Here is a 27,647-nt window from a genome sequence, read left to right as displayed (position 1 = left end):
CAACAAACAGCAAAATCTGAGCATGAGTGATAGTTGGGCAAGTACTGCTGGGTCAACACAAAAGCGACTGAACTGGAATTCGCCTTGTCTAACCTTTCTGTTTGGCATTTCATGTTTCTCCAGTAATCTCTTTCCCAAAAGTGGGAGTTACCAGACTGTTGCAGTGCAACAGTGTTTGTACAGCATTGATGGAAAGAGGGTTTCCTATGAGAACTGGCTGAAAACTTGTCCTAGTTACCCCAGGACTGACCAGATATCCTGTGACTCTCGAGTCCAGAAGCTGCACCTGAAATCCTCCGGTTCTGCTGAGTCACGAGTAGGCAGGAGGCTGGAATTTGTCCTGATGAAGTCTCGGGCTGCTGTCAGCTGGGTATGGCCATGGCAAAGGCAAGAGACCAATAGGGAAAAAAAAAATCTAAGCAAATATGTAAAAAGATTAGTGGAGGGGGAGTTTTATATGTCCCTTAAAAGGGAAGGGTGCTTCAGACACTGAGGAACTTGTCCTGTTTCTTTTAACCTTGTGCCAGAGTTTTATGTAACTCTGGATTGAAGCAGGGACTGATGTCCATAGCTTTTAGCTGTATTTTAGCAGCAGTTTGTCTCATCTGGTGTCAGTGTAGAAATCACAATTGTCACAAGCATGAGAAAGGGTGAGGCACTTCCTAAAGGTCCTTTTATTTTTCTTTTTCCAGAAGACACACTCAAGGACACCTGGGCTGTCTTGGGTTTGAGCTGCTTGTGAGCTCAGTCCTGCCTGTTTGTTGGTTTGTTGTTTTTTTTTTTTATCTCCCACCTCCCTGCAAGACCGTTGCTTTGGGGCATAACAGGGAATTGCCACAGACCACTTAGAAATCTTTATGTGCTCCTTCTGTAATTCGCTGTATGCCTGTCATACTACCAGAAAGATTTCTTTTAGGGATGTATACTCTTTCCTTGCACTAAGAGAAGTGGCCTGCCTCTTTTAAGACAGGAAAAGGCAATATAGCGTGTGGCATTTAAACTTTCTGACTCTCTCACTCTTCCTTCATTTGCTGTTGTAGTGAGTGTGTGTTTTTGTGCTTCTAGGTTTTTTTGTGTGTTAAACAATGGCTGGACTATGGTGTTCAAAGGCAGTTCCCTGTGAGAAATTCACTACCCACAGGAAAACTTGGCTCACGGCCTCTCTGTAGCCCAGGAGGGTTTGCTGGCAGAGCCCCCGAAATGCCAGGGAGCATGTGATGGCCGGCTGCGAGGGCAGGCTGGCTCATCCGTGCTGCCGGAGCTGGGGGAAGACTGTGGAAAGTTATTCAAGGCTGCCCTTAAAGTTTAATGTGCAGAGAGGGTGGCTAAATTGTCGCTGGTTTTCTTTGGTTTTGGAGCTACCTTTGCTGTGTGCGGAAATGCAGCCTTTCTCTGTATCGTGGGGGGTTTCTTTAGAGCTCTGTTCTCCTTTATGAACGTCTGTGTTATTGAGGTTATTTACATAACGAGGAGCTGATCCCGTTTTACCTCCGTCCGCCATCCGACCCTTGGAAGTTTGCGTTTATCGGCGATTTCTCTCGCTGCCTTAGCAAAACGCTGCGGTCAGCAGGGAAGGTGGAGCCTGGGTGCGGGCTTCCCTGCCGGCCCCAGCACGGCCGGCGGCTGCGCCCCGTGATGCCGCCGTGACTCACCCCGGCTCCCCGCGCCGAGCCAATGGCCCCGCCGTGTTTCTCATCGGGCCTATGCATGAGCGCCCAGACGTCTGACGTGGCTCTGCCGCGGGGAGGTGTCCGCTGGGATTTCGGAAAGTCGGGGCCCGCTGCGTCAGGGCTCGCCGGACTGAGTAATCGGTGCAGAATCCAGGACGGGCCTCGCTTGCCGAGGGGAGGCCGTCGGTGGCGCGGGGATGGCCGCTCTGCTGGTCATGCTTGCCCGTGCTGTGGGCCCAGTGAATGCAAATACAAGCTGATCTCAAGCGAGAGGTCTCAGCTCAGTCCACCTCGGCTCTGTCTCATTGTCCTCCCAGATGGGGCTTTGCCTGCAACTTGTTTGGGGAAGGAGTTAGGAAATGCTGATGGAGGGCTGTGGGTGATAGGTGACAGCTGCTGCTTATATGCAGAAGGAGCTAATAGATTGCTTATCTGATAATTAGTCCTAAGTTTAGTTGGGGGAGGGGGGAACTATCATTATTGGCTTTATGGCAGAGCAGCTCATTGCATGTCAGTCCAAGACTGTAAAAAAAAACCAAAAAAAAAAAAACCCCAAAAAACACCCACCCCACCAAACTACTATCATCTACCTCTTCCCTAGCCCCACATATGAAAATGAAGTAAAAATGATGCAGCATGTCACTGATGGAAATCTATTTCTGCTTTTCTTTTGCTGTGAAAGCCTTCTTTAGGGGTATACAGGGAGACCTCATCCTGTAACGGAGATGCAATGCTTTGTTTCTACCCCGGTAGGTTTCCCCATGTCCGTGACGTGTTGGCCGAGGCTCTGCGGCTCCTCTCCGCCCTCGGAGCGGCCAGTCGCTGCCCTCTGGACTCCGTGATCCCCGACGGGCGTCATGAGCATTGCAATCCCTCTGGGAGTCACCACACCAGATACGTCCTACTCCGACATGGCTGCAGGATCGGAGTGAGTGTTACCCCATGGCGGAGGAGAAGGAGGAGGGGAGGGTGTCAGAGGGCTGCCCTGGGGTGGAGCTGCAGGATGGGTGCTGGTGCTTTCTCCACTCGAGAGAAAGGGTGTGCTGGTCCGCTGGCTGTGTGAGAGATGAATGCAGAGACAGACTCTGAGTGTTTAACAAATGCAGTGTTATGGAAATCGGTAAGTTTGACACAGGAGACAGTGAAAAGGAGAATTCCAACAGTATGAGGCACTCAACCATGGGTTTTATATCAGCTTGGCTAGTAAGTCTATACTCAAGTGCAGGCAGTTGTGAGTTTGCTGTACCCATGCTTGACGTTGGCAAGGTACAAGCCAGCTCCTTTTCCAAAAGCTGTGTTATATGAGTGATCAGTGTGCTGAGCCTCCCTCTCAGTAGAGCCTACTAGCTCAGACTCAGTACCGATCTTACGTGACTGATTTCCGGACCCCTTTGGAGCTTGGCTAGAGATGTGAGACAGCATCAGCCTGTGTAGACACCTTTATTTTGTTTCTGCCCCTGAGCAGGTTCCAAGAAGCGCACCTCGGTGGGCAATCCTTCAGGGTCCCCACCACAGGACTCTGTGCAGGGCTCTCACTGCAGTCCTATCTCTGAGGCCTGTTGGAGGGGACTTAGCATTTCTTTTAAAAGACTCTGCTTCTGCAGGAGTCAGGAACATTTCAAATCCAGAAACTATTGCATTGTGATCTTTCCTTAAAACCCTTGTTAGAATGATGTCAGCGTGGATGAGTACTATGTTTTTGTTGGGGGCGAGAGGGAGGGCTCAAGTTATTTCTTTGTGCTTCTACCTCCTGCTTTCCTGCATCCTTCTTTGAAATACAGACTGTAGCATCTCTTTACAAAAATTTACAAAGGGCCTTTTGGAGATAGATTTCCCCCATGTATTATTTAAAGGTACCTGCTGTGCAAATACCTGCGTGTCAGATTGATCAGTGTAAAACAGATATTGCTCCAGACTCTATTAATTTTGAGCTGTAAGAGCAGTGGGCTAGAGTATGAATCATTGTTTTTCCCTTTCATCTTGCCCTGATTTGACTATGCACAGAGTTTTGACTACACAGTTGCACTGTCTGCAAGACTGTTAATGCTCTTTTTTGTCTGTCTTGGCACTGGCCCCATTCTAGGCATTCTTCTTCGTGATGCTTCATTCCATCCTAAAGCCCGTATTTTTACATGTTGTTTTTAAACGGGGAGTCAGAATCTACTAAGTCACTCATCTGCACTGGGTTTATGATCCTTCACTTTTCAAGATTTAACATTCAGTATTGCTTGTCACCGTGCTTCTCCCACACCAGCACTTTAAAGACTCAACATGCAGGAATTTTAAACTGTTTATGACAGGAGAAAGAGTGCTAAATAGTTTACTCATGTACTAGGCACTTCGCTTTCAGAGCTGAGCATGGTAAAGAGGAGAGCCAGATACATCTACGCATGTCCCTTGTAACATTCAAGTATCAAAAAGACTGTCTGTAAACCTTCTGCAAAGGATTTTCTTTTCCCCTGGTTGTAAGAAAATTGTAGGTCCAACTTGAGGCTAGGCTGGAGTGCTTTGAAAAAAGACTTTTGAAGATTTCTGAATTGGTTTCTCTGTCTGTCTTCTAAAAATTGGGAATGCCAGGACTTTATTCTCCAGGCTTTGCATTGATACAGTGTTACTGCTGAAGTGTCCTTCGTGAGTCTGTTCAAAGTTAAGGCTATCCTCCATTTCTCGTTTGAAACTCTACTGGTTTGATGCATGAAGTCTGGGGTACTTGAGCTTCTTGTCTCTTATAAGGGATTGATTTCAAAGATGTGCATCACAAAGGCAGTGGGAAGGTAAAAGGAAAACTAGCTGGCCCTCTTTTCAGGCTGAGCTTTAGCATCTTCCCCTGGCCTCTGATACAGAGGGGAGGTGAAAATGCTGAAGGATGTTTGTGTGCATGTGAGGGTGACATGGAGGCTGCAGGGTAGTTTTGCTGTGTTAGTCTGACTGCATATTGGAAGTTGTTGAAGCTCCTTGGCAGACTGCTGCTGAGGAAGCATGGGCCCCAGTGTTGTTGCCCCTGGACACCGTTGCACCAACAATCTTGAAGTTTTATTGCTAATGCTTGCGGCAGTATTGCTGGTATTCCAGGCTGACTGTAGTGAGGAATGTGGGTGACTCGGACAGAGGACAGATCTGCTGCTTAGGCTGTTTAGGCTCTTTTCCTTTGAATATTGCTTCTGAAAATACGATTAAACCTGAATGCATTTAACTCTGTACCAATCTGGAAGTCCTAAAGGACTGTTGCAAAGATCCAGCAAGGCTGGATTGTGTGGCAAGCTCTACACGGTGTCTCTTATTAGATAGTATATCCTCTGAGAGGTATCGTCACCTGTATCTCCTGCTTTTGACAATTTAGCTGGCTGTAGTCACATTGAAAACCAACTGAATTTATCATGTCATGCTCCTAAATCCTGAGCTACAGAAGTGCAGTTTGTGTAGGTTTAAGGTCTTCTACTTTCTGCAGGTCTTTGTACAATAAATTATTACTCCTTTATGTTGCAAAGACAGATCCACCTTACTCCAGAATAAGCCAGAAGCTCAGAAGGTTAGTGCATTGGAGAGTATATCAGGTTTAGTGGCAGGGTGGGGCAAACTTCAGTGCAGCAGAGATTTCAAGAGCTAATAGGAAGTCCAAAGGGCACAGGGGTTAGTGTTCTTGGGTGGTGCCTAAACACTGCCCCACGCGTGACCACTGGCCATTGTTGTTTGAGTACTGCCTGATTCACACTGACAATGTAGGACCCACTGAGAATCCTGCAAGATCTCACCAGAGCAGCAGAGGTCCAAGGTAAAGTTCTCCTTTCTGCTATTTTTCTTTCCTGCTTGCTCAGCTCCATGCTATAATTTTGAAGATTTCACCTGCAGACATGATTCAGTAATATTCTGCTGTATTCTGATACGGGCCGTACTTCTGATCTGTGCACAGGTTAGCTGACTTGTATCTTCTGCTTCTAACAGACAGTGTGTTTCCTTGCTGGTATTCTGTCTGTAGCCTCATTATCTAATATTCCCTGCATTGAATTGCAGCTGTCCCTTCTCTGAGTAGGGTTTCTGCAGCTTTCTGCTAAGGATATACCTTTCATTTTCAGCTGTTTTTTTTCACCACCATGTGGTGGAAGAGTGCATTGTACCTCAGCAGCAAATTTCCTGTTCAGCACATTGCACACCATGTTGCTGTATAGAAAGCGCAGGGTGAATCTGATTTGTCTGTGGCCACTGTCTGTCCAGGTCATAAATTTTGTTGCGTCTCTGTAACAGGAATCTCTGCCTCCTGGTAGTTGCTGTCAGGACAGCTACAGGTTTCATGCAGACTTTATCACAGGATGTTGGACTCAGCTAACAATTAGTATCTGAGGGAGAGAGAAACAAGCACAGATGCAGGAAAGCTGCTTAGCTGCTATTTGAAATAAGCTGTTGCAGAGATAACGTGGCAGTACTGTTCAGTGGCTTCGAGATTAGGCTGGCTGAGTTCAGATGTGAATGCTGAACTAGACCCAACTTCCTCAACTATAAGGAAACTGAGCTTCTTACATGCTAATTATCTTTTTAACTTCCCAGATTGAGACCCAGTTTAATGAGTTATCCAGGGTGGCCCTTACTCAGTTCCTTCCCTCTGAAAGCAGGTTCATCCTGTACAACTTCTGCACACATGATGCCTGGTGAAGTGCATAATAACACCTCGATTTCATGAAGTTTCTTCATTTTGAGCTCATGTGTTGAATAGAAAAGAGCAGTGAAATACTGGCAATAAAAGAATGATGTATTGATGGGTTTTACTTCTGGCCCTTTCTGCAGCCCAGAGTCTGTGGAAGCTAGTCCAGCTGTCAGTGAGAAGAATGTGTACTCCAGCCACGGCTATGGGGCCACCCAGAAACACAGCTATCGCGGGCTGCCTTACGCAGTGAGTACTCTCTCTGCAGTGAATCAGCTCTTTACTGTCTACTTTACTCTTTTCTCCTTGTTCCATAGTTCTTTGCCTGTTAAGCCTTAGGAGGTTTGGCTTATTTATTAGGGAACACTGAGTTACAGCTGAGTTCTGCCATACCTTTTGCATTTGTGTGTTTACTGTTTGTGAAGTCTTGCATACTCTATAGCAAGCTTTATTAGTGTTCTAGGTGATAGATTTTTAACTGAATGCAGTATATGAATGAAGTGTGAATATATATGAATATATAACATTTCCTGGTGGTAATTTTATGCCCCGTTTGGTTTATTGTGCACTATTTATACTTGTTTCAACTGTGCAGATTTTCATATTGTAACTATGAGAAACAAGGAACAGTCAGGAAGAGTGGGAGCATGGCTTGAAACTATGGGATGAACAGGACGTCACAGAATCATTGAGGCTGGAAGGGGCCTCTTGAGATCGTGTAATCCAGCCCCCCTGCTCAAGCTGACTCTGCTTGAGCAGGTTGCCCAGGACCGTGTCCAGTTGAGTTTTGAATATCTCAGCAGATGGAAACTCCACAACGTCTCTGGGCAACTGGTTCCAGTGTTTGACCACTGATGTCATCTTGGATTATTAGCAGTACAACAGTTAATGTCAAAATAGCCTAGTTGTTTTCATAGGTTTTGAATTTAATTCATTGGTGCAGAAGAAAACCATTCACATCTTTCAGAGCTATTGCTTTACCTTCTTGGTAGGTTGAGGAATTCAGACTACTGTTTTACACCAGTTGTTAAATGATAACCTGGGAACTGTGGATTTGGGACTTCAGTTTCTAGGCATCATATCTTCACGTTAAAAGCAGTACTGCAAATACTCGTTTTCAGGATCATAATTATGGAGCCCCTCCTCCTCCAACACCGCCAGCCTCTCCTCCTGTCCAGACCATTATACCTCGTGCAGAACTGAACGGCCTGCACTCGCCTGATGAGGAGAACTCCGGGGACAGTGAGAGCTCCTCAGAAGGAGAATCAATTCCCACTTGGTGCCACTGCAGTGTCTCCCAAGATGGTTTCCTCCTCAAGTGTGAAAAATGCAGGTAAGCTTTGGTGCAGTGCACATCTGGACTGCTCCTTGTGTTGACTTCTCATACCGAACCGTGTCACATTTGGGCTGTGGGACGGACTTCCTTTTGCTAACTGGAGCGTTCTTTCCAGTGCTTTACCCAGTATTGACCCTCCTCCTTTGCGTTGTCAGCCTGACAAGTGTTGGTGGCACCAGGAGTGGAGATGAGGATGTTAAATCGATGTTCTTATCATCCTGGGCCCCACTGAGGGCACGCATCTTGTGACATCCTGTTGAATTTCAAGTGACTTTACTCCTACAAACCAGCTTCAATTGTGCATTCTCCTTTGGCAGAGGAATGAGCAGGGGGAAGGTGATCAGACTCCGCCGCCGGAAGCAGGACAACGTGTCAGGTGAGCTTGAGGTTGTAATTCTGATAATGGTGACTTTTGCTTTCTTTCTACAAGACCTTTGTCTTTTGGCTGCTGTAATCATCTAACTGATCAGTGCCTGCTGATGTTCTTTGCCTCCCAACCACTGGGATTTTCTCCTCTCCTTCCGCCTCATCTCAGTTAGCTCTTGGGAAAATGAGATTGTCTTGTGAACAAAAAAGGGAAATGCTCATCAGTGCCATTCTGTGAGATATCAGAAGTTTGGGAGGCCTGTTCCCAGTTTGGATGGGAAAACTGAGGTGGTATAGTTTTCTCAGGGTAGAGCTGTGCAGGGTCACCAAGTCGTCTTGATGAAAATGGACATAAGGGTAAGCTGTTCTCTCTGGGATGAATAAAAACATTGCTAATGAAGCACTCCTCTCTACAGGTGGGGACAGCAGTGCAACTGAGAGCTGGGATGAAGAACTGTCTCCCTCTACAGTGCTGTACACAGCTACGCAGCACACCCCTACAAGCATCACGCTGACTGTCAACCGCGTCCGTAGAAGCAAACCTAAAAAGAGGAAGAGGAGTACAGAAAAAGCTCGCACTGCTCCAAAGGCCAAAAAGATCAAGGTATGTGGAGTGAGACAAGGTTGCTGCAGTTCCTACCAAATGCTGTGTGGAGTATTGTTGAGAGCAGGTTGACAAGCTGGCAGTAGACAAGAAACTTCTGTCCTGTCAGGAGTCGCTCTTTCTGGTGTAATAACGTGACGCCTTGTATTTGTGACCTGCTAGAGTATGTGGCTGTTGGTTTAAAAATTACCTTACTGGAACTCCACCCTTATTTCCCAACGCTGTCCATTCATGCTCAGAGCTTGGATTCGATTATGTATTTTCCCTTCTGCTCTATTAGGATTTGGGGAAATAGCTTTTGGAGTCTGTCTGTTTGTGGCAAAGGGACAGTCTGTGAATGGAATGAAAAATGAAGGGAACATGGCATTTCTTAGAAGGCTATGTTAAGGAATCTGGGCTGCAGAGCTGCTTGGCACTGTTCTTCAGGAACAGAGATAGTGCCTGTGTGGAAAACTATGTAGGTAGTGATGAACATTTGTTGAGGGATGACTTTACTGTCTTGTTTGTGAGGGTTTGGGGACTGAAATAATTTTGGATTGCTTATGTTGGAATGCAAGTGTGTGAGCAGCTGGTTCTTTCCCATCATTGCTAGCTTTACCATGATTTTCCCCAGGTTAGCTTTCCCTTGAAGTTCTTCTGGTAGGCACTGATTAAATAAAAGATGGGGAGCAGGAGCCATGTGAGGTCTTCAGGTTTTTTGTTGTAAACCAGCTTGATTCTGTTGCTGGCCCTTCTTCTCTGAAAGCAAGTGGGGTTAGTCAGGACAGTTTTGATTTTGATCTTGAGGTTTTTACTAAGTATGAGACAGGCCTTTTTAGTTCAGAAATCCTGGCCATCAAGCTTTTCAGCAGTTTCCACTGGATTTGCATTGCAGAGTCTTTTTGTTCAAGCCCATTGCTTCTTGTGCAGGTCTTCCTGTAATTCTTGCCATCTTTTGTTAAGGGTTGGTCTTTTGGAGTAAGATCTAGTGTGGTTCTGGGACGCTAATTCTGAGAAAATATATAATACTTTGGTTTTTTTCTCCCTCTCTCCTTGTTCGGGGGACAGGCCTTTCGAGAGGGCTCACGAAAGTCTCTGAGGATGAAGGTGAGTAGAATTGAGAACACTCTGTGATGGTGGTGGGGTTTTTGCCCTGTATTTTGTGCCTCTCTTGGTTTGCCTGGGGAATTTCTGATTGTGGGACCAGCCTCAGAATAATCTCAAGCCTTACCATGCACCACAAGCAGGCCTATTCAAAAGGGTATCACAGGAATTGCCCCTTGAACCTTGTTTTTGCTTCAGGTAGCTTTCTGTAAGGTAATGTCATCCAGTTCCAAGAGATATGACTGATTCATGACACTTGGGAGTGGGGTGTTTGATGTAAGCAATGTAGAACTGGTTGTGGCCACTCTTCTGTGAGGTCAGTTATCATTTGATTGCATCAAAGCTATTTTAAGCTTGGGCATCAAAGTAGTACACAAGTTTAATGTTGGGAGCCCCTAGCAGTGTTGCCTTGTTTCTCTCCACATCCTCTTACTAGGGATGGATGGGACGATATATTTATCTCTGACTTTCTGCAATACTAGTAGGTGTGGCTATCTGATAGAAAGTTTATTTGACAAAAAAAGTAGACTTGCACTTTGAGCTAAACGTGTTCCTAGAAACACAAGAGGTGCCTTAAAGTTCACTCAGTTCCATCTCACCCCAGTACTGTAGCTGACAGTGGCTTCTGGCAGGTGGCTCAGAGGAAATAGGACAATCCTGTGGTGTGTCTGTCTGTATGCACCTATCTCCATAGTACGCAAGTGCCTTGAGAGGGTAAAAATGCCTGAAAACTCTTAATGCTTTTAATATATATGATGAAAATAATGATTGTTCTTCAGTGGTCCTTGTCACTAATACCTCAGTGTCACATATGTCTCAGTCCCTTATGAAGCCAGTTGAGTTACTGACCTCTGGAATATTATTTGTTGAATTACTTCAACTATTGTCAAGTAAAGAATGAAGCTTAAATGTTTTTTTTCTACCAGCTTCTTTTTTCCCCTCCCTTACAAGATGATATAAACGGATTACATCATTTTGCGCTCTCTTCTTTACACTGCTTAGGACTTGCAGTTTTAACCCTCTGGGTATTAGCTTATGCTCTACATTCAGTTTCTTGAAACCCTGATGACCATTCAGCTAGAAGGTTCAGAAGTATTTTTGGATCAGTCACTGCAAAGATTGAGATGCAGCCAGCATCATCTAGCATTGTGTCGCACATGAGTGGGTTGACTGCAGGACAAGCCTACATGAGATTTATTTGCCTTTGTGTTCTGTTCCTTTGCTTTTTTAATCTACTTAATTATTTTTCCAAAAATTAAAAAACTTTTTGTGGCCATGTACTAGCTTAATTTTCTTGTATGTAGCAGTGCCAAGTACCAGCTCTCAAGAGGTCTTAGTCCTGCACAGAGTTCTCCATAGATTCCTAAGTGGCACTGTTGTACAATGTTCTGGAGGATGCAGGTTCTGAAAAAGGTGTCCTCATAACCGACACTTTCTTAGTTTAGAATAGATTTGCCTTTTTTTGTAGCATATTCATATGCTCAGAGCAGTATGGATAGGTTTTTCCCGTTGTATGCTAGCTATTCACTCTCTGCTGTTTGGTGCAGAATTCCCCTTCTGAAGCGCATGCCTTGGATGAAAACACAGCTGAAGGGTGGGAGAATCGAATACGACTCTGGACAGATCAGTACGAAGAAGCCTTTACTAACCAGTACAGTGCCGACGTACAGAACTTGTTGGAGCGTCACCTAAACTCTAATAAAGAATATGTGGGCAAAACTGCTATGCTAGACACAATCAACAAAACAGAGTTGGCCTGCAATAATACTGTTATTGGGTCCCAGATGCAGGTAAGAACCGTTGTGACAGAAGTGGGGTAGGTCAGATCCTCTGGTTTCTAGACATAAGGTGTGGGCATGGGTGAGCAATATTGTAGCTGGTCATATAATTTCAGACCTATAGGCTTAGATTTGATATAAAAGGCAACAGAAGAGATGCCAGTACCAAGACAGATTCAGAAACACCTGCATTCAACCAAATCAGTGTTGCTAAGCTGCGGATATTTTGTACAGTTCTGTGATAGGGTTCACAGGTATTTTACCATAAATACTTTTGGTCACTGAATGGCTTGAGGCAGAACCAGATCTATCACTTGCTGGAGATAGGAAATTTCCTGCTTTCCAGCTGAGTTTTCCTGTCTTTTTTTTTTTTTCCTCCTTTCTTTCCTTTTTTCTGTCTCATGTTGTGTGGAAAGCTATTTTAAAGAACCTTTCAACATTATTTCAATATTTTGGATGATTATTTGGACTCTGGTAACTTTCAAATACTGCACAACTACAATTGATTTTAGGGAACTGTCTCTCCCTAACTTTTCTCTTCCAAGATGTGCAATGATTGGTGTCGTGCCAGCTTTTTGGAGTGCATGTAGACAAGGAGAAACAGGAAAAGGATGTGTTTGTGTGGCGTATGTCCTCCCCACAACTATTCTCAGCTGATGTTTCATCTGGTCCGTGCTTTATTGAACAGAGCGCGGCATTCCTACTCAGTTCAGGCTTTGTGGGGCTTCCTTGTCCAGGAGAATGGAGATAAGTGCAACTGAAAAGGATGGGCTCCAAAACAGATGTGGGGCACCTCTTCCGTAGAAGGGGAGCAGAGTTAGAAACCTGAATATCAGGTCTATGTCTGTGCTTGAATCATTCTTGTTTATATCAGCTGACTCACTGCTCTGTGAAGTTCACGTGCTCCCTCCCACCTTTCCCTCTGCTTTCATGTAGGTGAAGCACATCAGGCAGAGCACAGATATTGCCAGTAAGGGAGAGGGCAGAAAGAGGACTTTGGACCCGACTTCCTTCCACTTTTGCCTCTAGTTCTGCAATAATAAGACTTCTGTGAGGGTTTGGGAGAAACACTTCTACTTGGCTATGTGAGTAGCCTTCCTAAAGAGAGCAACTGAAGAAATACAGGGAAGAAAAAGTTCTGCTTCTCTAGAAATCTTAATATTTTCTGAGTCTAAATGTAAACTCTTCTATCTCCTTCACATGAGTTTTAGGAAAAGTCCTGAAATAAGTAATGAAACGTATGCTGTTTCTTTCTATCACCTTCGTAGGGTACAACAGGACAGATGGTTATAAAAGATGTCATACATAAATGTGCTTGTTCTTGTCATGCTCTCTTGCCCTCTCCCTTCCCTGTACAGACATAGGTTTTCCCACAGGGAAAAGTGGCCAGCATTCCAAATCAGAAGACTCCAAATGTGATATATCCCAAAGAAACAAAAAGATAGAAAGTTGCAAAACTTCATAGTGAGCTGCAGTTACTCTAAACAAGCTGTAGGTAGGTACCTATCATTGCGCATGCTGGCAAAGTGTAAAGGGACTTAGTGGCTTTGTAGTTCCTCTTGGATACTGGGGAAAGACCAAGTGGCTGTCCCAGGCTGCTGCTTGTCAGCTCTTATGTCCTTGTTTTCTCTGCTCAGCAGATGGCTGTGGAGTGTTGCGAGGAGGATAGCCTGCACAGGTGTGGAGTGCGTGATCTCTCATCCTGTGCTTTATATTTTTGTTCCAGTCATTTGTCTCATCTTTGTTAGACAAACTGAGAAGGCTTCTTGGTTTGCATCAGTTGGCTTTTAACTGGATATCATTACTGGATGTTAAAATAGGTTTTCTGGGAGATAAGGAAATAGGTACTTTGAGCTAGAAAAAAAAATTAAGGAGGTTGTGTCAATATGCAGATAGCAGCTGTGTGTAGAAGATGGGTATCGTCACTGCTCTATTTGGCCATGAAGGCTCTGGAGAGGGGAGAAAGGAGTAAAAATAAAATGTTTTATATGCCTTGCATACTCTCACAGTTGAGAGAGTTTGGCTTGGGTAAACAATGACGCAAGTGTATACTTTTTAAAAAAAAAAGAGAGAGAGAGAGAGAAGAAGAAGGTGTGACCTAGAAGCTTCCCCAAGCCAGAAGGAGTAGGGAAAGATGAGTTAAGAGTTATACATGCAGGATATGGGATTTTGATCATTGGAATGTTTTGGATAAACCAATTCTCAACTGTCTTAATGATGCAAAGGGAAACTTGTGAAAATATGAAGCTGTTCAGTGTCATCAATAAAATCATCTTAGTGCTGGCTGCTGCCAGATGCTTGACAAGCTGAAAGCTGTGAGTCACTTTTCTGCCTGCTGTTGCCAAACCAAACCCATGGTCAGTATTTGCCCTTTGTTGCCTCTGATAATTGCTGACTTGAGCTCAAACCCCTGATTGATTTCACATTCTGAAGTGAAGAGCAAAAGGGCCTTTATAAAATAAAGCCACTGAGTATTATGCAGATGTTGCTCTGCAAACATATCAGAACAGTTTTGTCTGATTAGCAGTCGGCAACCCTAGCCTGTGACACAAATAAAATCATTTGTTCTTTTCACACATGAAAGCATGGCAGCTAATCCTCTTCATATTTCTAAATTCAGAGAACGAAAACAAGCTGAGCTAGGGTCTTATCAGAAAAGCTATGAGATCATTCCTGTTTTACCAAACTGAGATAATTGTTAAGTTTTACAGATGCAGAGCTTCTCTTTCCTTCATGGGCTCTCTTCTCCTCCTACCACCTCACCTTATCCCACCTGTGTTCCTCAAGCTGTTTTCCAGCATCAGGTGAACAGTAATACAAGTCAGTCATGGGCCAAAGGTGAGAGTGAAGGCTACCAGACATTAACTCGCATCTCTGAAAGATACTAAGAGAATTTGATAGAGTAGTAGAATAATTTAGGTTGGGAGGAACCACTGGAGGTCGTCTGGCCCAACCCTCCTGCGTAGGGCCAGCTTAGATGAGAAACTGATTATAGCAGCAAACAAGTGATAGTATAGAAACAAAATCATTCAACTGGAGACATGCTTGTGTCTCAGTCCTAATTTATCTACTAACTTCAGATACTTTATCTCCTTCTGTCACACACTAACAAATCTAGTCCCATTTATTTATTCTCTGTTACCACAGCTGGATAGTACAAAGTGTATCCAATGTTTTTAAAATAATTTAGCCACTACTCTCGGCAATGTAAACAGTCTTATTCTACAGTTCACTCATGTCATGGGTTTGTTGATCAGAAATCAGGGCCAGCAGTGTGGCTTCTTTGTCTGGAAATAACATGTTTCTTTTATGCCAGTTCAGTGGACTTGGGGAAATCCTCTGTGAGCTCCTATCAGGACCCGAGATATGAAGAGATGAACGACAGCCTGCAAGGCTTTTCAGAGTCTCCAGTACATACATGCAGGTTTTTCCAATTGCCGGCAGATACAGTGGTGTCAAAAAGAGATATACGCTGTAGGCATGATAAATGTAGCACTGGATATACCTCTAAGAGGAGATCTGGAATAGCAAGACCATTACTCCCATCTGCATAGGCTTCAAATGAATATTTTTATAAAGCTATCTTTATCCTGGACCTGAGTGAGAGAAGTCAACAAATAGATCTTACTTTACTGGCTGATCCAAGATCTGCAGTATAATGTCATATTAAAACAATGAAAGTCATCTTCTTCCCAAGGAGGTTTAATTCAGAGCACATACAAGATTGCTGCAAAAAAAAAAAAAAAAGATCTGTGGTTCAGTACTTTCATATGGACCATATGGAGGTTTTCGTTTGATTCCTAGTGCTGAGTGCTGCCCTAAGGCATTAACTTTATTTTCACAAGGTTGGAACTTCATGTGTTCTGTCATTGTCCAGACCAAGCCCCTTCTTAAGCTAATGTGATTTTTATCCATTTGAGCAGACTGCTCAGTAGCCGTCTCTAACAAGAGAGTTTTATCAGGAAAAGTTGGGAGCTTGCTTTTCATAAAATCTTGTGGTTTGCTTCTAATTTAGTTAGATGACTGTCATTATTACTACAGTAAGAACACTTATGCATCAATTCGCTCCGGAAAAGTATCAAAACTGGGTCCTTATAAGCAGTGAATAGCGTGCTTAGGAAACAGCAGACACAGCTCTTGTGGTGAGGCAGCCAGCCATCTTCACATAATTTTTACTTGCAGAGAGGTTCAATCTGTTAAGCAAGAAAACTACTTTGTTTTATAGAAGAAGTCTTTCCTATGCCCTAGTGCTTATAATATCCCTTCCAATATTCCGTAAAATGTGTTGTATTTGAATGTCTGTGCTTAAAGAATGTGGTGGTTTCATACTGTCAAGACACATTGTTGTGAAAATCCATTGTCATAGAACTGTAGGCTTTAACATAAAGAAGATTCAGCAAACTGTCACTACTTGGTTAAAAATCTATTTTTTCATGTTTAAAAAAAAAAAAAAAAATCCACAGGACTAGTTGAGCAGGCAGATGAAGAGAAGTTTCTGGATGGAGATAGAAATTGCCAGCTTAAGTCTTTGGCCTGTTAGCTAGAATTTACCATCCTCTGCAGCTTGTGTTTTTTTCCTCTGAATGTGTGACAACCCACAATTTAGGGAAGATTTGAGTTATTCTGGCTGTGAAAGTGGCCATAATTGCAGAGCAGTTCCCTGTTAGCAGCAACTGACAGGTCTGGTTATGCCTCCTAGCTGTGAGACTGAAGTACTTGGTCTGATAGATTTGTGAGACTTACTGTTGAAGGAAAGGAATAAATACTCTGCTTTTGATAAATATTATCAAGGTCACTGGTCATTACTAAACTGTTAAAGAGCAAACAATACATTTGCCTGGCAGAGTTTCTGTGTGTTGCTACTAGAGTAATTTTTCTTTTCATGTAGGTAAAATATTCTTTATGAGTTAGAGGCCTTTGGTTTAAATTCTCATATTTTGCTCTGGTTTTTGTTACAGCTGCAGCTGGGAAGGGTGACTCGGGTTCAGAAGCACCGGAAGATCCTGAGGGCAGCAAGAGACTTGGCACTAGATACCCTTATAATTGAGTATCGAGGGAAGGTTATGTTACGACAGCAATTCGAGGTCAATGGGCATTTCTTCAAAAAGTAAGAGTACTATGAAGTGATTAGTATGAGAGCATCATGGCACGGAGAGACTAGTGTCTCTATGGCATAACGCACACTTACAAGGGCCTTGTCAGCTGTGCCGTCAATAGAAATGTGAAATCAAATATACAACCTCAGCTTGATGCTCTGTTTATGGACCAAAACCCTCTGAAGTAGATCTGTTAAACTGTGATGATGGAAGTGCATAAGTGTCCAGAGCAATAGCACTGATGAAAGCGCTGCTTCCAGTGAAGTGAGGGATACCTGTTATAAGTGCCATGGGAATTGGGTATTTTGGGATTGAGATGTTCTGTTACTTCTCCAGGCCATATCCCTTTGTGCTGTTCTACTCCAAGTTCAATGGCGTTGAAATGTGTGTTGATGCCCGCACCTTTGGTAATGATGCCAGGTTCATCAGGCGTTCCTGCACTCCAAATGCAGAGGTAAATTCTCTCTTCACCATCACTGTAATTGCAAATACATGTTTTACACAGGCTTAGTGCATTCCCTTTTTATGAATATTCAAACTTAAAATGCAGTAAATGGGGTAAACTCTCTGCATCTCTTGCTTGTTTGATGGTTTATACTTGGAAGATGAGAAAATTTGGGAACATGAGGTTTTTCTTTGGAAAGAAAAGGTTTCTTTTATGGCTTTCGTTTGGCTGCGGGCTGATAGAGTAAGCAGGTGGTAGTAAGTGTAAGTGGAAAAGCACAGGATGAGACAAGAGCAGTGAATCAGGCTTTTCCCTGTGGAGAATTTAGGATAATTATTCATGGAATAGATAAGAGCTACTTTGCAGAAAGAGGCTTCCCTCTTGGAAGTAAGAAGTGCAACTTGTGGAGATGTTAGTTTCTCTCTACTTTGTTTAACAAGGTTCGTCATGTGATTGCTGATGGGATGATCCACCTGTGTATCTATGCTGTTGCCACCATTGCCAAGGACACAGAGGTTACCATCGCCTTTGACTATGAGTACAACATCTGGTGAGTCCTTCACCTCGCCCAGGAGCTCTCCACTGCCCTCCTGGACTGGACATCTTCCTCCAGCCCTTTCCTCGCATTCTACATTTTGCTCCGTTTTCTACTGAATTGCATTTTCCGGCTATTCTGTCCAGTTCTGCTGGCATATTCTACAATAGAGGCCATAAGGTAGCCTGCTGTCCTTGCTTTGGCACGTGGTGAGATGTTTAGTAGGAGATGCATTGAATGTCTCTGTACAAGGGTTGAGAAATGAAGAGTGATACGAATTATGTTTGTGTTTTGGAGCAGCAACTATAAAGTGGACTGTGCGTGTCACAAGGGGAACCGGAATTGCCCTGTGCAGAAACGTAGCCCAAATGCTGCAGAACACCTACCTCCACCTGTTTTAGGCACACTGATTGGGGCAGAAACACGCCGGCGAAAAGCCCGTCGAAAGGAGCTAGAAATGGAACAGCAGGGCATTGCATCGGATGAGAACAGCAGTCAACAAACGGAGGAAGTTCCTGAGGGACCTGCAGCAGTCAGTGACAATGAGGTAAAACCCTTGACACTTTGTTACATGTGTATTTATCGTTCAGTGCTGTGGAATCTGATCCAATACAGCACTGGGATCTTCAGAACAGAAACTGCAGGAGGCCTTTTTTAAACCTTTAGCACCTTAGATTACCATAGGAATCTCGGTAACTTTTAAAACAGTACTGGATTTTGTTTGACGTACTAAGTATGGGCTTCTCTTTCAGGTGGCAGAGAAGGAGGAGAAACAAGAAGGGGAGAAAGAGGAGCCTGTAGATGAACAGGGAGCCTTGGTCCACAGCCGACGGGCAAGTACCTTTCTCAGTCTGGGTATCATCCCCCTTAGGACTTGCTTCATGCAGTGACCAGCAGGTCCATTTGGTTATTTCACTTGTTTCAACACAAATTCCAACTGTCAGTGGTCTTCAGTAATTTGATTTAAAAACAAACAAACAAAAAAACCACCCCAAAACACCGAGGTTGATTCCACATGACAGGATTCGTGTTAGGGTACTGCAGATTAGAAGGTATAAGACAGATTTGTTTCCTGATTGAAAGGTTTAACTGTTACTTTCAGGGCTATTCTATAGTCTAAAACATACCATTAACAAGACAATCAGCACCAGATTCAAAAAAGGTAATTGCACCCTTTTTATGTTCCTGCTGCCCTTCCTTACTGCCAGTGCAAGAATTTGTGGAGCCATATAGAATCATAGAATAGTTTGGGTTGGAAGGGGCCTTTAAAGGTCATCTAGTGCAACACCCCCTGCAATGAGCAGGGACATCTTCAACTAGATCATATGATGAACCAGAACCTGGTTTTTGTTAAAACTTGACCCGTTTTGCCAGGTTAGGTTTGTTAACATGTATCTGTTCCCTGTATGGGTTGATAAACATGTTCCCGTGTGGGAAAAGGATAGGATCAAGTGGCAAAAGTTAATGAGGGGTAGACCACCAACAGCACTATTGGCACAAGTCAACAAAATTTGCTATGTTCTTTATTAGGAAATCCCTTTGTGCTCCCAAATCGTTGTTGTCTTAATCAGTCTTCTTGATCAAAATATTTTAGTGCTCTTGGACCTTTGATAACACAGTCCCTTCTCAGCTTTCTTCTGTACTGAGTAGAGCTGGGGTTTTTTTTTCTTGTGCTTCTTATGGCACCTCGGATTGTTCCGTGGATTAGAATGTTTTATGCATGTGAATGGAGCTGTTCTGGCTCTACTTAATTCATTAATTTAAAAAAAAAAAAAAAAGTGTAAAAAAAAAAAAAACCAAACAAAAAAGCAAAACCCAAACCAAACAAACAAAAAAACCCCAAAAGAAACAAAACAACCAACCAACCAAAAACCCAAGGAAGAAAAAAAGAAAAAGTGCTCCCATCCTTCTACCAGCCAACAAATGTATTGGAGCTCCGAGTTCCCTGTTTTTCATTTGTTCAGCAAATACCTTAATCACCCGTCTTTCTCTAATCAGAGATATGGATCTTCCATGTGTAAATTTCCTGAGAATGCTTTAAATGTTAAGATAGTGCAGCAAGTCGCAGAGCCGAGGGCCATCCAGCGGAGAGATCCTTGGATTATCTCATGGATTTTTTAGAACAGGCAAGATAAAGGAAGGGAGTCAGTTTCTATTGAAATTTGAATAAGAGCAGTCATCAGTCAGACTGGCCTTAAGCTTGGAGCAAAGATTTCATTTTAATGCAGGGAAGCTGATCTCTTTCTGGAACAGTATAGTTCAAGAAGACTAAGTGAAGTGTTAGTTTCCCATGAGCCTGTAAGCCCTGTTCCTGTACGTTTCACCAGTTAATCTCCTTTAATGAGATTCAGTTTTCTATACTTGGCACCAGGTAAATACCTGTATCTATAGTTTTCCCAGTCCCTAATTTTTTTTGTGTGTATTGAATATTTTTGAACAGAAAACTGTAAAGGCCAGGCTGCTGTGGTTGAGTACTGCTGTGTGCTTCAAGATACTTTCTCCTCCATGACAAGTCTCAGAAGGCACCTGACCCCACTTCTTAAAATTCAGTTGATTCAGCCTGATTTTTGCCGTCACTGCAGCATTATTGTACTGGGCCTTTTACATGCATAGTTACCAATTATTTCTGACACAGCTAGGTGATAAGATTTCCTGTCCTTTCTATTTACCTAATAAATACCTTTGTTTTGCCTCTCTATTCTCTCATGTTCTGTTTTTCTTATCCACTATGTAAGCTGCTTAGACAAGAGCTTTTATTTTTGAGCTAGGTGATCTCCTGACATCAGGGAAGGAATGAATCTGGATCATTTTAGTTAGTTTGTGTGGTGTTATACTTGCTGCAAATTACTGATTCACTTACTTCTGTTGCCTCTGGCTTCTGTTTGCTTCTAATGTTTGGTCATTAGTGAGTAGTTCTATTTGTTTCCAAGTCGTCTCTTCACTCTGTTCTTTCTTACAGTTTTTACTTCTTCAAAATTATACATTTCCTTGTGGCTATCTTATAAATATAACTCAGTAGTATCTAAGTGGTCCTATTTAAGAACAAAGTCTAGTTCTTCTAGTTACTCTATGAACACATGATTGTGTTGTTGTTATTCTGGGAAATTTGCCATGTTGAAAAATGCAAATATCTAAAAAGAACTGCTTCTCTCTGTCCCCTTTCTGGCTCTTGTCATTGCTATTTGGCAGTTGTTCTCCTTCCTGTGCTGCATCCCATATCTGTTCTTGCCTCCTCCTCTTTATGTGCGTAATTTGCAGTGCTGACTTAAATTTACTCTTGTGTTCTAGTCCCGGGAAGACAGGAAGGTAGAAGCCATCATGCATATGTTTGAAAACTTGGAAAAGAGAAAGAGGAGACGAGAGCAACCATCAGACCGTAACAGCACTGATGCTGAAATCAACATCAGTTCTGAAGCTCCTGAGCTGGAGGAAATAAAAACAGAGACTCCTGAAACTGAAGATGGAAGTTCAGCACTGAGTGCTGCTGCTCCAAATGTTTCTAACAGTAACAGCAGTACTGGGGTGAACACACGACGGTCTTCACAAGTAGTGGTAAGACGAAGATAGGACTGTTTAATAGCTTGTACCAAGCTCAGATGCAGCATATGTGATCGTAACATCGTTCAGGCTGGGAGGAGCTTCATGGGATCTCTAATCCGTTCTGTATCAGGCAGGATCGGCTTTGAGGTCAGACCAGGTTGGCCAGGGTTTTACCCAGTCTTGTCTTGAATACCTCCAAGGATGGAGGTTGCACAGCCCCTCTGGGAAACCTCTTCCAATTCATGACTGTTCTCATGGTGAAAAAATTTTGCCTTGTATCTGGTCTGAACCTCTCATTTCAGTGTATGTACCTTGATGCACCGCTGCATCTGCTTGGTGGCTTCAGTCTGGATGTAGGAAGACTGCTATTAGGTCCCCCTAAGTCTTCTCTGGGCTGAACAAGCCCAGCTCCTTCACTGAGTGGGCCCCTTCTGTACTGGTGTGAGCTTAAGTTGGATGCGTGATTGAGGAATTCTTTTGCTTTTTCTTTGTTTTTTTGGCCCGGTCTACTTCGGATGCATGTGTTCCCATTATATGGCAGGGCCCAGATACTTGCCTGGAATGGTACATGTCGGCTCAGATCAGGATTAAGAGCAGTTACCTTGAGACAAGTGGCAAGTTTCTTACTGCCACTTTCTTCCTTAAGACCAATGTTCTGGTTGACCCCTTTAAGAACACAGCAGACAAAATGATAACGTGCCAGTGTTTTAGAAGGGTCCCCAAAGCCATCTTACGAGCCAATACAGAGTCCAACCAGATTTTATGAGTCAGGTAGTGTCACTAAATAAATCTCAGTCCTTGATCCTGTATGCAGAGAAAAGGAATACTCTTAGAGGTACTCGGACTAATGACAGTTTGTATTGTAGGATGCTGTCCCCGAAAAAACAGTTACTAAGCCAGCTCCAGCAAAACCCTCCAGGCCCCGACCAAAAAGTCGCTTCTCTCGATACCGGACCAGTTCAGCACAAAGACTGAGAAGGCAGAAACAAGCCAGTTCCCAGCAAGCTGAACTCGCACAGGCTGTCCCAGAGGAAGGAAGCACTGCCAGCTTGGTAACCACAACAGATGTCAGCAATGTAGAAGGTCCAGGAGAAGGCAGACAGTTGACGGGATCTGACCCAACTGCTATCCTGGCTGCAGGATCTCAGTCTAATCGAGCTGCAGTAAAGTATCCCAAAACTAAAAAGGTAAATATGATCAAGCGCTCAAACTGGAGAGTGGAAAAAGAGGTTTTGTGTGGCCTTTGGGGAAAAGTTGGCTCAGGGAGAACAGTTCTTCAAAATAGTTGGAATTATGTGACTTTATATTTACTGTGTTATTTGTTCTATAGTGGCTAAAAGCCCTCATCATGGTTCGGAATCTGGCTGCTCAGCCCTGTACACACAAAGATCAGAAAAAGAAATCGGCTGATCTTTACAGCAAGTCTACATAGTCTTTAGATACCGACATGGTGGTACAAGTGCAACAGGAAAGGTCTCAATTTTTGGTACGGCAAAGAGTCTAGAAAGAGGCAAATTATACAGCTTTGTGTATGCGGGGAAGAAACTGCTTCCAGCTTGAGGGGCCCTGGGAGAGAAGGGTTGGAGGGGCTTGGCAACATAAGGAATTGGGTGATGGAGGCTGAGCCCTGGGTGAGGGAAGCAAAAAGCAGATGTTTCAATACTGGTGTGGAGGGCAGTGAGAGGCTTGGGAGATGGCTGGCAAAGGCCATGAGGACAACAAGCTGTTTGTGTTGTTCCTGCAGGGGAATGAGGTAATAATAGAAAGGTGGGGAGAGCTGATGCGTTTGGATCTATGCACAGTAAGCTAGCAAAAGCTTTTGGCGGCAGCATGCAGAAGTGGTTGTTAAACTCTGATAGGGTAGCTGGCATTTAAAAACTAGATGCTGATAGTCTGGAAAAGAGCACTAGCTTTTGGGCCCAAAAGAAAGGATGTTCATTAGAAAAAGTTGGATGCATACGATCTCAAGAAGTTTTCTGCGTATTCTCAGTGTCTTAGGAGCAAGGAGAAAAAGACTGTCAACCAAGAAAGTTACCTTAAATCAAGCAGCATAGCGGTGTAGTGAGACTTGCTTAAAAAAAACAACAAAACCACATTGAAATAACCAGGGTGTTGCATCTTGTGAAGGATAGTAAAACAAAGGTTCTCTTGTGTATACCAGCAAGAGAATGAAGAGAGAAAAGTGGAGCCATTATGTAGTAAAGATTAGTTGGAATTTAAAAATAAATGTAGAATGGCATAAAAATGTGTTTGATGTGGGAATTAGTGACAGTATCTTTGGGATGGGGTGGGATGGCAGGCTGGGGGGGTATTTGTTTAGGACAAAGTAGAAGAGGTTAGCTTTCAGTTTAGAATTGAAGACCAAGAGGGAATGTGACTGTGGACTATAATGTACAAGCTGGGAGAAATTGGTAAGGGAAAGGAGGAAAAATTGCAGAAGGTAGCGGGCAGCTGCCACATACTGGGCATAAATTAGCAATTAATAAATTTAGGCTTGCAGCTAGAAACTAGTTTTGAACAAGGTGATCAAGTTTTGAGAGAACCTTCTGTAAAACTGGATTACCTGTTGTTGTGCCTGCAACAGATGAGAATTGGGTTTGACGCAGGAAGTCCTGGCTGCGTTCTTTCCTGTTGAGGAGGAGGGAGGTTTTAGCATGCGGGCTGACCTGAGCATTGCTTCCCCATGTGCCTTTGTGCGATATTGCCTTTCTTCTTCACCTGTGCTAGTTGCACTGACATGTGTGTTTTCTCCTTCAGTATCTTGTTACCGAATGGCTGAATGACAAGGCAGAAAAGCAGGAGTGCCCTATTGAATGCCCTCTGCGCATTACTACAGACCCAACAGTTTTGGCAACCACCCTAAATATGTTGCCAGGTCTCATCCACTCCCCTCTAATTTGTACCACACCTAAACACTACATTCGTTTTGGTTCACCATTCAACCCTGAGAGACGTCGAAGGCCCTTTCTGTTGGATGGAATTTACAGCTCCTGTAAAAAGGTATGTTTGCTCATGTCTTACTTTCAGGGGCTATATACTCATCAAGCTCTTACTGGCACCCTTGTAAAGTTGTTGTCCTCTTTGAGCCTATTTCCATGTATTCCTGCTGAGCTGGCCTTGCCTGGTGTGTCAATGCAGTCTCCAGGCTATGACTGCTGATCCTCTTCTGGCTGGAGTTCAGTCTTCATCCTTGCCTTTCACCATGGTAGAACAACTGTTCTGTGACTCTCCTCTTAGAAACATGTACTTTCAAATCTGCAGTGGCTCTTTATTATCCAGCATATGCGATTCAGGGAGTTTTAATTGTTGCCCTTAGAATGTTTTGTTACTACTTTCACAGTCAGAGAATGGTTGGCATTGTGGGGATAGGACAGTGTTGCAAAAGATCTCAAGAATACAGTACCTCAGTCAAGATCCATTGTCTTTGGAGAGCCTTTGTTGTTTAGCAAAGCTTTGAGTTTGCCTGTTCACAAGAGCAAGCCCACAGCTCTTTGTTTGGGATCATAGACTGTCTGTCTACAACAGATACTTGTGGCCCTGCAGGAAGCCTGAACTGAGCCCAGCTGAGGACTGCATTCCTCCAGAGATGGTATGTGGCCAGTAAATGCTAGCATTTACCCATCCGCAGGGAAACAGTAGTTCAGGTTAGTTTGCTCAGTCAGATTTCTATCAGAATCCATCTTGCCTATCACCTGTCAGCTTTGCTCAGAGGCTCTTCCAGTTCCTGTGTGATTACCTGAGAACAATTTTATGGAAATCCTTTCTGATCTTCCAGTCTTGGTAGCTTTCAAAGTCAGGTATCATGTCCTGGTTTCTTTGCCTTCCTTTGAGGGAGTTTTTCCAGAGAGAAGCTTTGGACTTTACTGTTTCCACCTTCAGCCAACTCGTTGTCATGCCGTAACAGGCACCTACAAAAAGAAGCTAAGGTCTCTCTCGGGTACTTCCTTCATAGATAAAGCTCTTGATGGTTCGTATGTACTTGTATGAACAAAACCATGTTTGTTTCCATGTGCCTGGGCAATCTCCCCATGCATCTTTAAGCTCAGAACTGCAAGGTTCAAGCTGCTTTTTTGAACCTTAACAGTGTCTTTGAGCCTCAGGGAAGAGAGAAGCATCTAGAGCAAAACTGGCAGAGTTATTCCAAGTTCTCTGCTTGGTGCATTTGCTGTACAGCTAGCCAGCAAGCTCACAATTCAGTGAAAACTTGTCACGGAACAAGTCTTCCAATCTCTTGCTACATTTGGCTATTTTCTAGTCACACGATAATTCTCACTGCTGGAGAGGGAATGGACTAGTCTCACTATGGATAACTTCCATTTAGTCCACGTCTTCCCTGAAGCTGAGTGTCCAAAACTGGAGGTTGTGTTGCAGCTGGGGCATTTTCAAAGCAGAAAGTTGCTCTGTGTCTTGTAGCCTTATACCCATTTTGTGCATCCCAGTATGATAACTGAGTTTTCTTTGACAGGTTGATTTAGACTCGTGTTCAGTTCATGATTTACTATATTTGTTAGAACAATCCATTAGTTTTCTAGCTTGTAGTTTTAGAAGTGATTGTTTCTGGCTTTATATGGTACTTTGTTCTAGCCTGTGCTGAGCTGTGTCCTGTTTTTCCCCATCCGTTTCCCAAGTTAGTAGGAAAATCTTGAATACTGTCTTCCAGCATGTTCTTGTTTCTCCCAGGTTGGCATAATCTGAAAACTTAAGTACGCTGCCTGTTCCATTATCTAAATAATTAATAAAATACTGAAAGCTTCTGTGTCCAGAACAGATGTTGCAGAAAGCAACTTGTTAGATTTCTACTTCTTGAAAGTAAATAGTTGGTAACTGTTCTAGTAAGGGGTTTCATCCACTTTGTAGGAGTTCCCCAGCTTTTTCATGGAAAATGCTTGGTAGCATTTGGTGTTTTTATCACTAAGAGTCTGCAGATGTAGAAGAAGTCTGCTTCTCATGTTCAGGAATGTTTAGAAAACTCTCACAGAGAAGACCTTCTTTTCAGCCAGCTGAGATCTAGAAATGGTCCAGAACTTGATGACATTGCTCTCTCAAGACCTGATCTTTTGTCTTGTCTGCTTCTGACTACTCAGTCAGGAAGGTTGATTTATAAAGGCTGTTGAAATAGATCACATATTTTCTTGGATTGTCAGCAGGCCTCTTCCTTAAACTACTGAGGACTGTGCCAAAAAAACTCAGCTGATGATCTCAGTTTGCATGCAAAGCATGCCAATGTCTGAACCTCGCAAGGAAACTGAACTGTATAACCTGCTCACGTTAATCACACATTGTACGGTGACTTGGCTGTCAGATCAGATGCTGCATTTGAGGTAGCAGTGCTCCAGACTGGCTGGCACTTCTCACTTTTCCTGGTGGCCGCAGTGGAATCCATTGAATTATATTTGAACAGAGAAGAAGCATCTGTTGTACAGTAGTGAAGGCCATCAAAATAGATCCTGTCACCTGCTCTTCATCCTCGCATTGAAGTTTTCACTTTGAGGATTGTGGTCACCAAGTTTCTGATGCACTTTCATGATAGCTTTGAGGAATCATAAGACATATACGTGTATCTCTAATAGGATACATATTGCTGGCATGCAGATGAACTGTGGATTACTGAAAGGTAAACTTATGATTTTAAATCTCTGGGAGAAGAAAAGGCTGGCAAAGTGAGTCCCTTGTGTAAACTACACAAATGCAAATTACCGTTTGGGGTTTTTCAGCAGTTTGCTGTCATTTTACTGAATCACCTGGGTGTTTTCCCTTCTATTGTGGCAGTTATTTTTTATAGTAAAGGAAGCAAAGGTTTCTTGCTTGCCATCAGGAGTCGGTTTGTATCAAGATACAGGGCTAGCACACCCACTGCAGCAGCTGATTTGCTGAGACTTCAGCTCATGTTAACTTGCATGAGATGTGCAACATTCTTTATTGTCCATGTTCAGAAGACCACGGTGACTTTTATCTCTTTTATTAGTAGCTGAAGAAAAGATTTGCCTTTATTCTGTTCTTGTTTTAGCCCCCTTGAAAACTGCTGCTTGCGTTTTATCAGATTTTTTTGCTCTTTGTCTCTGGCAGCAAGCAGAGTCCTGGAAGAATTGTTATGTGATTAAACTCAGCCATTTCTCTGCTGGAATTGTTAGAGCAGAATCTATGTTAAGCTCTAATATGCCTTAGTGGAGCAGGGGGACGGTGTGTTCGTGCTCCTGGGCAGGAAACAACTTTTTTGTAAAAAAAGTTTGTCTCCCTTTTCTTTTAATTAGATTGCTTTTAATAGTTTTTAGCTGCCAGAGTTTTGCATTTTATCTATTTATAATTTGCTCTTTGCTTATCTTTGTGTTATTGCTGAAGACTGCTGATCCCCAGAATACATCTCATCAAGAGCACATAGTCAGCCCCATCACAGTAGGTGGTAGACTCAGTGCTAACAGCTGTGTTCTAACGGGTTCCTGTCTGAGCGCACGCGAAGGAGGTAATATCAGTGTTCTGAGCAGTCTGCCCTGCTGCACAGAAGTGTAGGAGTTTGAGTGCATCCTGCAAGATTACGTAGAAAGTACCAGAGGGGTTGCA

General features: G+C 43.4%; 1 protein-coding gene across 2 annotated transcripts in view; it reads left to right on the top strand.

Moving 5' to 3' along the window:
* Nucleotides 1-27,647, top strand: part of SETD5 (SET domain containing 5) — a 68,288-nt gene that overhangs the window by 23,794 nt on the left and 16,847 nt on the right. For both annotated transcript variants that reach the window (XR_007767264.1, XM_050904999.1), the window contains exons 2-16: nucleotides 2,424-2,598; nucleotides 6,450-6,555; nucleotides 7,428-7,639; nucleotides 7,960-8,018; nucleotides 8,425-8,612; nucleotides 9,660-9,698; nucleotides 11,243-11,485; nucleotides 16,432-16,580; nucleotides 16,906-17,023; nucleotides 17,455-17,564; nucleotides 17,850-18,096; nucleotides 18,302-18,382; nucleotides 20,838-21,101; nucleotides 21,956-22,276; nucleotides 23,847-24,089. Coding sequence is in view for 1 of the 2 variants with exons in the window: in XM_050904999.1 (XP_050760956.1) it covers nucleotides 2,528-2,598; nucleotides 6,450-6,555; nucleotides 7,428-7,639; nucleotides 7,960-8,018; nucleotides 8,425-8,612; nucleotides 9,660-9,698; nucleotides 11,243-11,485; nucleotides 16,432-16,580; nucleotides 16,906-17,023; nucleotides 17,455-17,564; nucleotides 17,850-18,096; nucleotides 18,302-18,382; nucleotides 20,838-21,101; nucleotides 21,956-22,276; nucleotides 23,847-24,089 (2,451 nt within the window). In the remaining variant the exon portion in view is untranslated. The remainder of the gene's footprint in view (nucleotides 1-2,423; nucleotides 2,599-6,449; nucleotides 6,556-7,427; nucleotides 7,640-7,959; nucleotides 8,019-8,424; nucleotides 8,613-9,659; nucleotides 9,699-11,242; nucleotides 11,486-16,431; nucleotides 16,581-16,905; nucleotides 17,024-17,454; nucleotides 17,565-17,849; nucleotides 18,097-18,301; nucleotides 18,383-20,837; nucleotides 21,102-21,955; nucleotides 22,277-23,846; nucleotides 24,090-27,647) is intronic.

Source organism: Gymnogyps californianus, chromosome 13, assembly GCF_018139145.2.
Source record: "Gymnogyps californianus isolate 813 chromosome 13, ASM1813914v2, whole genome shotgun sequence".
Taxonomy (NCBI): Eukaryota; Metazoa; Chordata; class Aves; order Accipitriformes; family Cathartidae; genus Gymnogyps; species Gymnogyps californianus.
The sequence above is the reverse complement of the archived record's forward strand: the minus strand, read 5'-3'. Positions and strand labels throughout refer to the sequence as shown.